Here is a 17,109-nt window from a genome sequence, read left to right as displayed (position 1 = left end):
GGAGTCCCCGGCCAATGGCCGGAGGACCTCAACATATATAAGGCACCTCCTCCAAAATGGAGGTGCCCGAGTAATGTTGTTGCAAAGCCTTTCAACTCTGCTTCAGAGTCACTTGCCGTGACCTCCTGCCCTTCTACCCAGAGAATGTCCCTGTCACTTGCCGTGACTACCTGCCCGCCTTCGCTGGGAGACACCCGCTTCCTTACAAGGACTGCCCCTTTGTATAGTTGCTCAAAGGTTCCACCTCCCAGACCCGTTACAGTTTGCTCGGGCCATGGAACCCGGTGGCACCCAAACTCCCTCGCTCTCGAACCTATGTCATGAACTTTCCCATCAGAGGTCCCAACAGGAGTCCATCCTGAGCCACCTGCATAGTGTTAACTCTCGCCTGGACACAATGACTACCTCTTCGGGACCTGCTTCCAGTCGCATGACTCCAACCCCGGCAGCGTCACTGCCCATCAATTCCATGGCATCTCTTCCTGGTCCCTGCCTCACCGCCCCACCTCGTTTTGGCGGAGATCCCGGTCAGGCACGGGGCTTCATTAACCTGTGCACTCTGCACTTCGAACTGTTGGCACACCAGTTTTCCACCGACCGAGCCAAAGTAGCCTTCATCATGTCCCATCTCACGGGGGAGGCGCTGGCTTGGCTAAATCCTCTATGGGAGAGAGGAGACCCTCTGGTGTCCAACCTGCCAGCCTTTCTCACGGCTTTCCGGAAGGTCTTCGACGAACCTGGACGGAGGACCTCATCTGCCTCATCTCTGCTACGCCTCCGCCAAGGAAGTCTCACTGTGGGCCAATATGCCATACGGTTCCGTACCCTTGCTTCAGAGTTTGCCTGGGATAACGATGCCCTGGTGTCTGTCTTCTGGGAGGGTCTGTCCGGCCGTATTAAAGATGAACTCGCCGGTCGGGACATTCCTACCACTCTCGACGACTTAATTACACTTGCCACCCGGATTGACATCCGGTTCCAGGAGCGCACCAAAGAGGCCACCCGTGAGAGGAGGTTTCCACGCCTTGCCCCTACCTTCCAGAGACCCGTCACTTCCTCCGTTACTCCCCCGGCGCACTCACCCGAGCCTATGCAGGTCGACCAGACCAAGATGGTCAAGACCCGTCAAGAATTACGCCGTGCCGAGGGGAACTGCTTCTACTGTGGCAGTAAGGAGCATGGGATCCGTTCCTGCCCGGAGAGGTCGGGAAACGCCTGTGTCTAGGATCGCTCAGAGAGGTCGCCCTAGACAGAAGTAAACCCTCTCCATCTCTAATGCTGTCTGTCTCTATCATCTGCGGGGAGAACCGTTATTTTGAACTGGCTCAGCTTGACTCTGGAGCTGCCGGAAATCTCATTTCTCAGTCCCTGGTAGAGAAATACCGCATTCCCAACAAATCTCTGGCTGTACCCTTATCTGTCGCTGCCGTGGATGGGGGCCTCTTACCACATCCCATCCAACTCATCACCGAATCCATAACTCTGCAGGTGGGAATACTGCACTCTGAGAGCATCTTCTTCCATGTTCTGCCTGGACTCTCTCACGCCCTCTTGCTAGGCCTACCTTGGCTCCAGAGACATGCACCCATGCTTGATTGGCAGACCGGAGAAGTTCTTCGCTGGGGACAGGACTGTCATAAGACTTGTTTAGTTCCCGTCCTGTTCGTCCTTCTCCTACCCCAGCCAATCTACCCGGCCTACCGGTTCCCTATTGGTCTTTTGCGGACGTCTTTAATAAAAGAGAAGCAGAGACATTACCCCCTCATAGATCATACGACTGCCCTATCGACCTGATGCCCGGCGCTACTCCTCCCCGTGGGCGTATTTACCCTTTGTCCGCTGCTGAGACCAGGTCCATGTCTGAATATATTGAGGAGAATCTGGCCCGGGGATTTATCCGGAAATCTACCTCCCCGGCGGGAGCAGGCTTCTTCTTCGTCAAAAAGAAGGACGGCTCACTCCGTCCCTGTATAGACTATAGAGGCCTTAACCAGATCACAGTGAAAAATAAATACCCCCTTCCGCTCATTCCTGAATTATTTGACCGTCTGAGGGGGGCTAGAATCTTCACCAAGCTGGACCTCCGTGGGGCATATAATCTGGTCCGTATCCGTCAGGGGGATGAATGGAAGACGGCATTCAACACCCGGGACGGCCACTATGAATATCTTGTAATGCCCTTCGGTCTCTGTAACGCTCCCGCCGTCTTTCAAGAGTTGGTCAATGACATCTTCCGTGACCTTCTCTACTCCTGCATGGTGGTGTACCTGGACGACATCTTGGTCTTCTCTCCGGATCTTCTCACTCACCGGAGGGACGTTCGTGAGGTCCTGCTCAGGCTCAGGCAGAACCACCTCTACGCTAAATATGAGAAGTGCCTCTTTGAGCAGACCTCGCTTCCGTTTCTGGGCTACATAATCTCTCAGACCGGCCTATTACCAGATACTTGCCAGTTACCTGCCAGATCTCTGCTTGATACCTACCTGGTTCCAGTCTATCTGCTTGCATTCCTGCGGTCCGACAGTCTGCCTTCCAACTCCTGTCAGTCTGTCTACGGATCTGCACGCCCGCTCACCTGGGAGCGCTCACCTGCTACCTGCCTGCTAGCCTACCTGGAGGCTCTGCCGTCACTTGCTGTGACCACCTGCCTGTCCAGAGACTCTTGCCCGCTCACCTGGGAGCGCTCACCTGCTACCTGCCTGCTAGCCTACCAGGAGGCTCTGCTGTCACTTGCCGTGACCACCTGCCTGTCCAGAGACTCTTGCCCGCTCACCTGGAAGCCCTCACCTGCTACCTGCCTGCTAGCCTACCTGGAGGCTCTGCCGTCACTTGCCGTGACCACCTGCCTGTCAAGAGACTCTTGCCCGCTTACCTGGGAGCGCTCACCTGCTACCTGCCTGCTAGCCTACCTGGAGGCTCTGCCGTCACTTGCCGTGACCACCTGCCTGTCCAGAGACTCTTGCCCGCTCACCTGGGAGCGCTCACCTGCTACCTGCCTACTAGCCTACCTGGAGGCTCAGCCGTCACTTGCCGTGACCACCTGCCTGTCCAGAGACTCTTGCCCGCTCACCTGGGAGCGCTCACCTGCTACCTGCCTGCTAGCCTATCTAGAGACTCTCTCCCTGCTGTCACTTGCCGTGACCACCTGCCCATCTAGAGACTCTTACCCTGCTGTCACTTGCCGTGACCATCCGCCTGTCAAGAGACTGTCCCCGTCACTTGCCGTGACCCCCTGCTCTTCTACCCAGAGACTGTCCCTGTCACTTGCCGTGACTACCTGTCCGCCTTCCCTGGGAGCCACCCGCTTCCTTACAAGGACTGCCCCTTTGTATAGTTGCTTAGAGGTTCCACCTCCCAGACCCGTTGCACCCTTCATCAATCTGGCTCCAACTTCCTCTGATTGCTGTTGCCAGATCAGCTTTGCAGGTTGGAGCCTTGTCATGGACCATTTTCTTCTACTTCCACCAAAGATTTTCAATTGGATTGAGATCTGGACTATTTGCAGGCCATGACATTGACCTTATGTGTCTTCTTTCAAGGAATGTATTCACAGTTTTTGCTGTATGGCAGGATGAATTATCATCTTGAAAAATGATGTCATCATCCCCAAACATCCTTTCAATTGATGGGATAAGAAAACTATCCAAAATATCAATGTAAACTTGGGCATTTATTGAAGATGTAATGACAGCCATCTCCCCCGTGCCTTTGCTTGGCATGCAGCCCCATATCATCAATAACTGTGGAAATTTGCATGTTCTCTTCATGCAGTCATCTTTATACAGTAAATCTCATTGGAACGGCACCAAACAAAAGTTCCAGCATCATCACCTTGCCCAATGCAGATTCCGATTCATCACTGAATATGACTTTCATCCAGTCATCCACAGTTCACGATTACTTTTCCTTAGCCCATTGTAACCTTGTTTTTTTCTGTTTAGGTGTTAATGATGGTTTATGTTTAGCTTTTCTGTATGTAAATCCCATTTCCTTTAGGCGGTTTCTTACAGTTCGGTCACAGACATTGACTCCAGTTTCCTCACATTCTTTCCTCATTTGTTTTGTTGTGCATTTCCTGTTTTGGACACATATTGTTTTAAGTTTCCAGTCTTGACACTTTGATGTCTTCCTTGGTCTACCAGTATGTTTGCCTTTAACAACCTTTCCATGTTTTTTGTATTTGGTCCAGATTTTAGACACAGCTGACTGTGAACAACCAACATCTTTTGCAACATTGCGTGATGATTTACCTTCTTTTAAGAGTTTGATAATCCTCTCCTTTGTTTCAATTGACATCTCTCGTGTTGGAGCCATGGATTCATATCAGTCCACTTTGTGTAACAGCTCCTCAAGGTGTGATCACTCCTTTTTAGATGCAGACTAACGAGCAGATCTAATTTGATGCAGGTGTTAGTTTTGGAAATGAAAATTTACAGGGTGATTCCATAATTTTTTACACAGAATTGAGTGATTCCATATTTTTTTCCCTCTGCTTGGTCTGAAAAAAATTACCCTTACTGAGTACCACATTTTTAATCTTGATTTTTTTAGTGTTTCTTAAAGCCCTAAAGTTGCCATTTGAAATGACTTTAGTTTTGTGCCATGTCTGTGATCTGCTTTTTTTCAACAACATTAAATAACTGAATGAACATCCTCTGAGCCCGGTGATTCTATAATTTTTGCCAGGGGCTGTAGGCAAAATATGGCTTTAAGGAATAAACTCTAAGCCATTTAGCCATGAGTCCAGAGATGAATATTTTTATTTATTATATTTTATCACAGAAGCTGGATTTATCAAGACCAGTAATGTCATGATGAGGTGTGTGCTGGAGCCAGATGCTTCTGATTCATTAAGAGGAGCAGGTATCCGTGCAGCTCACCATCAATCTTACTTATATGTCTGGCATAAGGCACACTACAGCCCATCATGAGTTAGACAATCTGTGGAGTCACGCCCCTTCCTACCCCAGCTCATTTTGGTGTAACTGAGCAAAACTGGTGAGAAAATGCCAAAAAACGTGACATTTTTGTGTAACTCCTATTGTGCAAAAAGTTTGCAACTATTTCAAAGCGATTTATGCCAAAAGGTATAATTGTTTGATGATTCAGGGCCCATGTATTATCTTGCAGTGTAAGTTGCTTTTGTCTATGAAGCAAAATCTCTGCTTGTACATCAAAAGATAATCAGGCAATTGTTTCTCAATGTTTAACTATGAATTCAAATGAAGTCAATGTTGTTTTCTTGCCCTCCTGGGAAGCTCTTTACTATTTGCTTGTATCATGATATTGATTTAGTTTTGTCTTCACTTTAATTAGTTTTTTTCTTCCTGCTCCTTTATTAACATACAATTTGCAGTTAATCAATGTGTGATAATTTATTGTGTCAAAGAAAGTTACGAGTATGCAGGTCTTCATTTATATTTTGCAAGTCAGTGATTTTTTTCAGTTAAATATATTTCTGTGTACTTTATTGCTAGTATATTTTGGTGTCATTGAAACATATCATTTATTTTATGTCAACCTTGGGAAAATGTGCTTTCTGTGAAAAAAGTTTAGTTGATTGTCAGTTCCATTAAATACTCAAAGACTCTCAGTTAAATAGAAAAAAGTAACATAATAAATAAAACATAAACATATAGGGCCAGAGCATGCCGTCATTCTGTCGCAAAATGCAAGCTTCTTCAAAATGGATAGAGCTTGGGCAACACGTGGCACAATGAGGTGTGGCAACGTCCACTTGTCTAATTTATGATGAGCTTTGGTGTGCCTTATGCTACAGATCTTTCTCCAATGCAGACTGAAGTAAGATTTGTGGCGAGGTGCACGGAGGCACAAGTCACTTTTTACATGAGCCTAATTCCTTTAAAGGTGTATACTTCTCAATGAAACAGGCGCCTCTGATTACAGCATGCCCCCTCATCAAGACCAGCGTGAATAATACCAGTCTTCATGGATCAAGGCCATAAAATAATTTAAAATTAGCACATGAATTTCCACAAGTTAAAAATGCAGTTTTCACCAAAATCTAGTTAGCTTCCACTCTTCTGTGAAGTTTACATAATTAAATACAGAATGTGCATACAATGAAAATGCAGATCACTTTTTCTCATTTTAGCAAATGTGTTGGGGACATTTACAGTTGAAACCAGAAGTTTACATACACTATATAAAAAGACACATATGCATGTTTTTCTCAATATCTGCCATGAAATCAGAATAAACCTTTCCAATTTTAGGTCATTTAGGATTACCATAATTTTTAATATTTGCCAAATGCCAGAATAATGAGAGAGAGAGAGAGAATGTTTTAAGACATTTTTATTACTTACTGCAAAGTCACAAGTTTACATACATTTCATTAGTATTTGGTACCATTGACCTTAAACTGAATGACTTGGGTCAAACGTTTGGGATATCCTTCCACAAGCTTCTTACAATAGTTGGTCGGAGTTTGGGCCCATTCCTCCTGACAAAACTGGTGTAACTGATCCAGGTTTGTAGGTTGCCTTGCTTGCACCTGCCTTTTCAGCTTTGCCCATAAATTTTCAATAGGATTGAGATCAGGGCTTTGTGATGGCCACTCCAAAACATTGACTTTGTTATCCTTAAGCCACTTTGTTACCATTTTGGCAGTATGCTTCGGGTCATTGTCCCTTTGGAAGACCCATTTCCACCCAAACTTTAACTTCCTGGCTGATGTCTTGGGATGTTGCTTCAGTATTGCAACATATTTTACTTTTCTCATGATGCCATCTGTTTTGTGAAGTGCACCAGTCCCTTATGCAGCAAAGCAATCCCACAATATGATGCCGCCACCCCCATGTTTCACAGTTGAGATGGTGTTTTTAGGCTTCCAAGCTTCTCCCTTTTTCATCTAAATGTAACAATGGTCATTATGCCCAAAAAGTTACATTTTAGTTTCATCAGACCACAGGACATGTCTCCAAAAATAAAGGTCTTTGTTCCTGTGCGCATTTGCAAACATTAATCTGGCTTTTTTATATTTCTTTTGGAGTAATGACTTTTTCCTGGCAGAGTGGCCTTTCAGCCCATGTTGATACAGTACTCGTTTCCCTGTGGATATTGACACAATCTTACCAGCTTCCACCATCATCTTCACAAGGTCTTTTGCTTTTGTCCTTGGATTGATATGCACATGTCGGACCAAAGCACATTCATCTCTGGGACACAGAACCCGGCTCCTTCCTGAGCGGTATGATAGCTGGACATTCCCATCTTGTTTGTACTTGCATATAATTGTTTGTAAAGTTGAATGAGGCACCTTCAGGTATCTTAAAATTGTACCCAAGAATGATCCAGACTTGTGAAAGTCCACAATTCTCTTCCTGATATCTTGGCTGATTTCTTTAGACTTTCCCATGATGCTACACAAAGAAGCAGTGTGTTTCAGGTGTGAATTAAAATACATCCACAAGTATGTCTCTAATTAACTCAGATGTTGCCAAAAAAACTATCAGAAGCTTCCAAACAAATGACATCATCATATGGACAGTCCAGAATTGTTTAAAGGCATAGTAATCTTAGTGCATGTAAACTTTTGGCTTTGCAGTAAGTAATAAAATGCCTTAAAACATTCTCTCTGTCTCATTATTCTGGAATTTTGCAAATATTAATCTGGCTCATCCTTGGGTACAATTTCTGATGAATTTACGGCGAGACTCTGGAGAGACAGAGCTCTGTTTGCCTCCTGGAGTATTGATTTTCCTAGAATACATTGCAGACTCCATATTCAGAGCCCCTACGTGCTAGAAGAACAGAATCCCCCCTCAAGTGACCCCATTTTGAAAATTATACCCCTTTGTGAATTTATCTACAGGTGTAATGACAATTTTGACTCCATGGGTGTTTTCCAAAAACAAGCAACAGCAGATGTTGCTAAGTGATGATTGCAAACTGCCATTGTAGTGACCAAAACGTTGTAGTGACCAGTACATTGCAGTGCCCAGTATGTTATGCCCAGCTTGTAGTTCTGGAGATATGCACCCATAAATTAGGTAGTCTCTCATCGCTACAGGAATGCCAAACATGTGGTTTAGGCACACTGTGGAGCTCAGAAGGGAGGATGACATTTGGATTTGGGAGCGCAGAATTCGCTAGATTTCTTTTGGAGGGTGTGAAGACACGGGATCTTCCGTGGGTGTAATACTACTCAGACAACACAGGGTGAAGGTAAAAAATGTGGCAGTACTTTATTGAATCACAAAACAGGCAATAAACACATAGAACAATTCTAGCAAATGCCTAAAATGGTACAGCATTACACAGTCCTCACCCTTCTGCTGGCCCACCTGGGATAAAACAACTGTGAGTTTTGGACTTCCAGGGCCAACTACCTTAACCAATGCCCCCCAACTTTTGGCAGGCCCCCACAGAGAGGAGGCAGCGGCAATATTAGGAAGGTACTAGAAGTCCATCGATGTACAAGGCCAGGAGACTCGAAGGTCCAACCCTGACCTCTCCGAGAGTTTCCATGGGGCCAGATGACTGGCTGGTCCAAATCTGGCTTCTCCGAATGTCTCCATGGGTTCCAGGTGACCGGAGGGTCCCACCTGGCAACCCCAAACAACATATCCATGGGGCCAGGTGACTTCATCGTCCCAACCTGGTCTCCCCAAATGTATCCATGGGCTCTCTGATGGTCAATGGAGCAGATCTGTATCTTTCCAGCCAGGGCCATATATCCTTAGGATGGAATCATGTAGAATCCAAATCTGTGTCTCTCTGGATCGAGCCATGCTACAAACTACTCGGATGAAAGTGTGTTTCAAAGAGTCTGATCTTTGATTCTTCCTGTAAAGTCTCTTTTCAATTTCTGTTTCAAGTCTCTTTGCAGCAGGATAGAAAAACCCTTTTTATATTTACATATAAAGGTCATCAGTCACACATCGGGGTTAAGGAGGGCATTATTCACAGGGCTCAGGTCTCATTGTTTGAGCTAATCTATTTACATAGTTGGTATAGTAGGGGGCTCTTGTAAATAAACATCTAGCTAGCTTAGTATAATATGTCATTAGCATATTAACAACATCATTGTTTCCAAACGAAGAGAAGTTAACATTCAGTTTTATACACATAATAGTGTGTCCTTCTTGATCAGCCACAGAAATACACATACATTTACAAGTCAACATGAACACGATAGTGTATTTCTCTTGGCTTAACAAATCTTATCGTCTGGCTTATTAAGATTATAAGCTGTATCGTTACAGAGGGTGAGGTGACATATAGTTTTTCCAGAGCCTTTGTGCTACCAGTAACGTGGAAGTCCCCTATATTTCCTTTACCAGATGATGGACCTGAATGGGGACTTGCTTTTTTTGTGAATGGAGTTGAAGCTTTTATTTGGAACATTTTACATAACATTTGGGATCACATTTATCCTGCAATCTACGCTGAGCACTTATATGGGGGTTTCCATCTAAATCTCCGAGTGACGTGATTCAGATGAATCTCCCGAGATTATTCACTATAATGAGGCAGCAGAGTTACTCTGGACTTTGTCTAGCCTCTGTTCAGTGTTGTCCTTCTTTTCAGAAGTGCACAAAACTGTGGCAAATGGCACATTTATGCACGTCTAAAAAGACGGACACCCCCGAAAGACAGGTCAGACATGTCCACAGTGCCTTCATCTGTCTCATTATAGGGAATCTTCCGCCGGAGTTTCCGTCTGAATCACGTATTTCAGAGATTTACATGGAAACCCCAATGTAAGAGCAGAGCACAGGATAAATGTGAGCCAAGTCTTACTGCGATCTTTGGGAGGCGGAGTGAATAAATCAACAGCAGGTGAAGAATTGATTTAATTTATTTTTTACGCTGTTCCTCGTGCGGTATAAGTGATTAGGCTACTTTCTTCTTCGGGTCAGTGCGATTACAGCGATACCAGATTTATAGCGGGTTTTTATGTTTGGCTGCTGTCACACGCTAAAAGACGCTTTTTATTGTAAAAACAAGTTTTTGCATCGCCATATTTTGATAGAGTCATGTAATGGCTTGTTTATTGCAGGACGAGTTGATGTTTTTAGTGGTAATATTTTTGGGAAAATTACATTTTTTGATCGCTTTCTATTCCGTTTTTGGGTGGCAGAATGAACAAAAACTAGCAATTCAGGAATTTTTTTTCTGTGTTTTTTTAATGTCATTCCACATGTGATAAAATTGATAAGGCAGCTTTATTCTTCGGATCAGTACGATTAAAGCGATACCACATTTATATCTTTTTTTATGCTTTGGCGCTGTTACACAATAAAACTATTTTGTAGAAAAAAACATTATTTTTGCATCGCTTTATTCTGAAAGCTGTAACTTTTTTATTTTTCCGCTGACTGAGCAGTATGGTGGCTTGTTTTTTTAAGGGACAAGATGATGACTTTAGCAATACCATTTTTATTTACATACGTCTTTTTGATCGTGTTTTATTCTACTTTTTGTTCGGCGATATGATAAAGCATTGTATTTTCCCTTGTTTTTCATTTATTTTTTTCACTGAAGGAGTTAACTAGTGGGATAGTTTTATAGGTCGGGTTGTTCTGGATATGGTGATACCAAATATGCGTACTTTTTTGCTTATTTTTTTTACACAGATAAATGTATTTATTGAATTAATATTTTTTTCTGTATTTTGTATTTTTTTAAAAATATTTTTATAATTTTTATTAACATTTTTCTTACTTTATTACATTGTCCCACTATGGGACATCAACTTTCCCTGCCTGATCACTAAATCAAATACTCTACAATGCATCTGCACTGTAGAGCATTAGATCAGCGTCTGACATGCAGGAAGGAGGTGTCTCAGCTCAGATGTATGGACCTATGGAGCATTCTGTCCCCTATCCTGCCTCTTTCTTGTAATAATCTCCCATCCTGGGTTCCGTGTGATAACATTTTCCCCCATGCCAGTCCCCTTCCTGGTGTAATGTCTCCCATTCTAGTATAATGTCTCCCATCCTGCTATAATGCCCCCATTCTGGCGTAATGTCCCCCATGCTGATATAATATCCTAAATTCAGGCATAATGTCCCTCATCCTCGTACAATATCCCCCATTCTGCTGTTCTGTCCCTCATCCTGGCATAATATCCCAAATTCTAGCACAATGTCCCAGATGCTGGTATAATATCACAGCGATGATACAGCATTTATTCTTAATTAGGCCAGACATATTTTTCAGTAGGTCAGAAGACATAGGCCATTGTTCATATGAGCCTGAACATTGACTCTTGAATTGATGTTTAGTCTTGGGAGACAGGGACATAGGGTAACTGAACAATTGTTGTTAGCTAAAATGTTGATTACCCATTATATCAGTCCCTGCAGCTTGTTGACCTGCAAACATTGACGAACAATAAGAGTTGACCTCATCTTTCCTTCCCTCTGACCTTTGGATGATGGCCTGAAGGACAGATGTGGGTATAAAAAGGGACCTCTATTGTTCTGCAAGGAGACTCTGCAGAACAGCAACCAAGGCACCATGGCTCAAATACAGCTTTGACACTCTACAGGATGCCAGCTTAAGGGACCATGGCCCCAGCTGGAGGAATACAGATCTGATCCATTGACCATCACTGAACCCATGGAGGGAAACTTTTTGAGAAGCCAGGTTGGGACTATCCGTCACCTAGCCCCATGGAGACATTCAGAGAAGCCAGGTTTGGATCATCTGGTCACCTGGCCCCATGGAAACGTTCAGAGAAGCCAGATTGAGACAATCAGGTCACCTGGCCACGTACCTCAATGGACTGTCAGCTTCCTAAACTTGTCGTTACCTCCTCCCTGTGGGTGGCCACCAAAAGTAGGGTGCCACTAGAGGGGGTAGTTGGCTCTGAAAGCCCCAAAGTCGCAGCAGCTCTAATCCCGGCAAGCCAATCTTTTGTACTTACTGGGACTAAACTACAGTACAGACCAAAAGTTTGGACACAAATTCTCATTTAAAGATTTTTCTGTATTTTCATGACTATGAAAATTGTACATTCACACTGAAGGCATCAAAACTATGAATTAACACATGTGGAATTATATACTTAACAAAAAAGTGTGAAACAACTGAAAATATGTCTTATATTCTAGGTTCTTCAAAGTAGCCACCTTTTGCTTTGATGACTGCTTTGCACAATCTTGGCATTCTCTTGGTATATTGTCTCCCATTCTGGCATAGTGTCCCCCATCCTGGCATAATATCCCCTATTGTGGTAGGATGTCCCTCATGCTGGTATAATATCCCCAAATTTGGTATAATGTCCCCCGTCCTGGTATAATATCCACCATTCTGGTATAATGTTCCCTATGTTGGTATAATGTCCAGCACCCAGGTATAATATCCCCCATTCTGGTGTAATGTCCTACATCCTGGCATAATGTTACCTATTCTGAAATAATGTCCACCAACCTGGTATAATGTCCCCATTCTGATATAATATCCTACATCCTGGCATAATGTTACCTAATCTGGAATAATGTTCCCCATCCTGGTATAACGTTCGCCATCCTGGTATAATGTCCCCATTCTGGTATAATGTCCCCCATTATTCCTCCATTCTGTTATAATATCATCCAATCTGGTATAATGTCCCCCATCCTGGAATAATGGCTCCACTTCTGGTATAGTATTACAATCTTGGAATAATGTCTCTATTTCAAGTATAGTATTTCACTAGCAAGCCGACATCAGCTGCCTGCCTCTGATTGGCACAGGGAGCTGGTAGGTCTTTGTGCCACAAAACATTTCACCTGAATGTGCATCCGAGGACACACATCCAGGTGAAAATGGCGTTCTTGGGCCTCCTCCCATATGGGCCCGGTTGCGGTGGTATCCTATGGGACCATGATCGTTATGCCCCTGTATCTTGATCTGTTATGTAAGAACACAGCACTTTGTACTGGCATTTTATTATATAATTATAAGAAGTGGCTTGAAGAGAAGTTAGGTCTCTATGAAATACTTGAATCGGTAATGCTTTGAATAAATTTACTGTGTAATGCAAGAAAGGCTGACCATTTTTATGGAATGAATGAACCTAGTAATGATAAAGATCAATCTATTTTTAATGACTAATTTGTACTAGTTGGGAGATAATCTTTTATAGCATGAATGATGTTTCAGTTATATATGCAAATTGTCTGCAGTTCTACCATCCAACAATTTGCTTTAACCTATCTACGATAAACTGAATAATACAAAAAAATTGACTATACATTTGCAATTTATCAGCAGGTAGCCTATTAAGCTTCCTTTAAACTTGCTGAAATAAACCAGATTATTGTCTTTGCCCTGCTGGTCTTGTAAATGTGGACTGGTTGAAATTGAACATTAAGGTTTTATTATCTATTACTTTTGATTTTATGCTCCTAGAGCCACCATAATTCAGCCTGTTTTGTGATTGAATGTGGTGGTTCACTACACGTATACGTTTTGTGCTGATTGCACTCTGATCTGCTGCATCACAATGTTCTAGGAATTCATATATGTACAGTACATTATTATATTCTATGTGAGAGAAAATCTTGAAAACTAGTATGACAATCTTACTACAGTCATGGCCTTGGCGGTGATGGTGGCCCGGAAGTATGCACGATCACTCTTTTGTAAATAAGAAAAATCGTAAAAGACAATTGCAAAGAATTTGTCCTAGAAAATATGGATGTGAGTTGTGAGATTAATTATACAAAGGACATGTTCTGTGCTGCCATACATCAATGACAGTTTACCTTCACTTTATCTTTACCTTATCTTCACTTAAAGCGACAAAACTTAACAAATACTACAAATACAGAATGTGAATAACTTATTAGCACAATCCCTAATCCATTTTTTAAGAATTACAAATTTATACTGGAAAAATATTTTTCTAATCTGTTTTATTTTCAGCTTGTGTTTTCTTTTTTATTTTACTGCTTTTTTTTTGCATTATTTTAGATTTAGCCACCTTATCAAGAAACAAGGTATTTGCCCCAGTTCATCAAGACTGGAGTTTTTCACACTGGTCTTAAAAGGGGGCTGGGCAAAGTGTGAGACACCTGTTTCATTAAGAGGTGCACGCCTCTCAATGAACATGGTGAGACACAAAATGGCATGTGCCTCACCAGAGAACTTGCTCCAGAACTGGAGTAAAATTTGTGATGTAAGGTACGCCACCATTTGTCATAAATTCAATGAGTGAGGGTGGCCATTCTCTGTCATGTCTCAACTCCGCCCATTTTACTGGGCAAAAATGGTGTGAAAATGCCAAAAGTTGCAAAATTTTGGCGCAGCCTTGATTGCGCAAAATTTTTGTGACTTTTCAAAGCTTTTTATGCCAGTTTTCTGGCGTAAATGCTTTTATTAATCCTGGCCACTGACCTGTTATATTGTGAGCCTGCTTGGTGACTTGTGAAGAGGTCACTGTGTATTGAGAGGGATCATAGAAGATGAGTTGAGCCTTCCCTATTATCCACTATCATTAGTGTAATCCTGTGCTATTGGTCTCCAGATATATAATGCCTATTATTTATACTACCCTAGCATATTATTTAATATTCTATAATAATATTATGGAATAAATTGTAATATTTTATAACATCAAATCAATTTAATCTGTAATATTAAAGCAATAATCTGAATTTGCTATGATGTGGGTTCTAAACTCTGCCCCATCCAGCACCAATGGTTGTATTACATGTGATGTAAAGTTGCTACTGGAGAATCTTTTGCCACTGGATGATTTGGAATAAAAGATAAATAGGTGTCAATATAATATTTTGACACAATAACTACTACAGGAACAGGTGAGCTATCACCTCAATGGCGTTAACCACAAGATGCCTAATAAAATATGATACTTTATTTGTGAAACTTAAATAGGATCTGAACACTGGGAACTCCTAAGATTTGTAGCTGTGTGAATTTGCCCTTGGGCACACCAACATATTATCTTCCTCAAATCTAACTTGAATTTTCTTTTAATCCTTCTAGGAGTGATAGAATGTGCCCTTCAATTTCCAACTCCTTACTGGTACTGGGACACAGTGATGAAAATCTGCGTCTTTATCTTTGCCTTCATCATTCCTGTGTTTATTATAACAATTTGCTATACCCTAATGATCCTGCGGTTAAAAAGTGTTCGTCTACTGTCTGGATCTCGGGAAAAAGACAGGAATCTCCGACGCATAACAAGACTGGTGCTGGTTGTTGTAGCGGTATTTATTATATGTTGGACCCCAATTCATATTTTTGTGCTGGTTGAAACCCTTGTAGATGTACCTCAAGGCATTGCCGTGAGTTCTATCTATTATTTCTGCATTGCTTTGGGCTACACTAACAGTAGCTTAAATCCAATCTTGTATGCATTCCTCGATGAAAACTTCAAAAGATGTTTCAAAGACTTTTGCTTTCCATCAAAGTTAAGATTGGATCGGCAAGGAAACAGCAGAGCTGGGAACACTGTCCATGATCGAACTTACACAAGGGATGGTGAGCGGACTACCAAGCCAGTATGACTAGCAGTGGAAATGACTTCTTACACTCCTCAAGGAAGTGGTGGGATGAATGAACTGGGGCTAACTCAGATAACTTCAGCAGTATGATTTTATTTTTGAATTTTCAAAGAGAGATTTTAGTAGATCTGTGACAGAACTTTCCTAGGAAACATATAAATCCATTGTCAGGTGACACATCAATACAGGCATGGTGTGTTATATTCACTGTAATATATGCATTGGGTACACATATAATCTTATAGAATTAAGTAAATACAGGGTGGTCCAAAAGTAGTTGGACCGAAAGTGTAATAAGGTTATGAAGGGGGAGATTTATCAAACGCTAAATTGCAGCCTCCTGTCTGGATCATCCTCAAATAAACCATGAATTAGACGTGGACGATAAGCTTTCCACCCAATAGATTTCAGGATTCGCATGATAGAAGCTTGTGAAATTCTCAATTCCAAAGAGGCTCTTCTGGTGGACTTTTTTGGACTCTGAACAAATGTTTCAGCAACAAGTTGTTTATTATCTTCTGTACAGACTGTTTTGGGTCTACCAGTTTTTGGAGCATTAACCCTAGAACACATGACCATAAAAATCTACATTTTCACATACCTGGGGCCTTTTAGGCCCGTGTGCAAATAACATGGAATAACTCAAACAAAAATGACAAACAACTATATACCTGAGGAATACCTAGAGTTTCAAAATTCTAACTAAAGTAATCTTGCAGAAAATAGAAAACAATTAACAGGGCGGGCCTGCGAGGCCCCAGGTATGTGTTCTAGGGTTAAGGATTGAGCCAGTGGCATTGAATTTGTCACGAATGCGGTAAATGGTTTGTCTCTTTGGGGCCTGAGTACCAAATGTTTCAACCCAATTTGCTCTAACGGTTTCAACATTTTGAGATTTCGAATACTCTGTTAAAATCCATTTGCTTTGATCTGTATTTAAATTATTTGCCATTATGTGTTATCTGAATTATCTGAAAAGAAAACAGATTTGGGGGAGATGTATCTGTGAAAAGTAGATCTGTGAAACTGGCTCAGTTGCCCTTAGCAACCAATCAGATTCCACCTTTCATTTTCCAACGAGTCTGTGAGGAATGAAAAGTGGAATCTGATTGGTTGCTAAGGGCAACTGAGCCAGTTTCACTTTACACCATGTTTGATAAATCTCCCCCTTCATAACCTTATTACACATTCTGTCCACCTACTTTTGGACCACTCTGTGTATGTATATAGTTGTCAACTGTATATGAATTTTGTGTGTATAATTGAGCCAAAATTAAAGCAAAATCATGAATTTTTACTATTGTAAATGCTATAATGTGATTTTCGATACTGCAGTGTTGTTGCACATTGTTCTCCATGTTCATTTATGAAATGTACACAATTTACAGTGTTGGATCATGTATACATTGTATATACTTAGTTTTATATATATATGTACATATATGTGTGTACATATATAATGTGTGTATATTTATATATATATGTACATATATATGTGTGTGTATATGAATACTGTATATGTATATATATGTGTGCATTTATATTTATATACTGTATGTACATATAAATGTGTGTATCTATTTATACATAATATCTACACATGTAAATATAATATATA

The 17,109-nt window shown here is 41.9% G+C and overlaps 1 protein-coding gene across 1 annotated transcript in view; it reads left to right on the top strand.

The window, feature by feature from the left end:
- The window catches only part of OPRK1 (opioid receptor kappa 1), a 280,410-nt gene extending 263,901 nt beyond the window's left edge, over nucleotides 1-16,509 (top strand). The window contains exon 4 of the mRNA XM_073676726.1: nucleotides 14,971-16,509. Within this exon, the coding sequence (XP_073532827.1) occupies nucleotides 14,971-15,494 (524 nt within the window). The 3' untranslated portion in view covers nucleotides 15,495-16,509. The remainder of the gene's footprint in view (nucleotides 1-14,970) is intronic.
- Nucleotides 16,510-17,109: the final 600 nt, after the last annotated feature.

The sequence above is a fragment of the Phyllobates terribilis genome, unplaced genomic scaffold (genome assembly GCF_046119375.1).
Source record: "Phyllobates terribilis strain yellow unplaced genomic scaffold, ASM4611937v1 Scaffold_4__5_contigs__length_816908805, whole genome shotgun sequence".
Taxonomy (NCBI): Eukaryota; Metazoa; Chordata; class Amphibia; order Anura; family Dendrobatidae; genus Phyllobates; species Phyllobates terribilis.
Note: the sequence above shows the minus strand (reverse complement) of the source record. Positions and strands in the feature narration are given on the sequence as shown.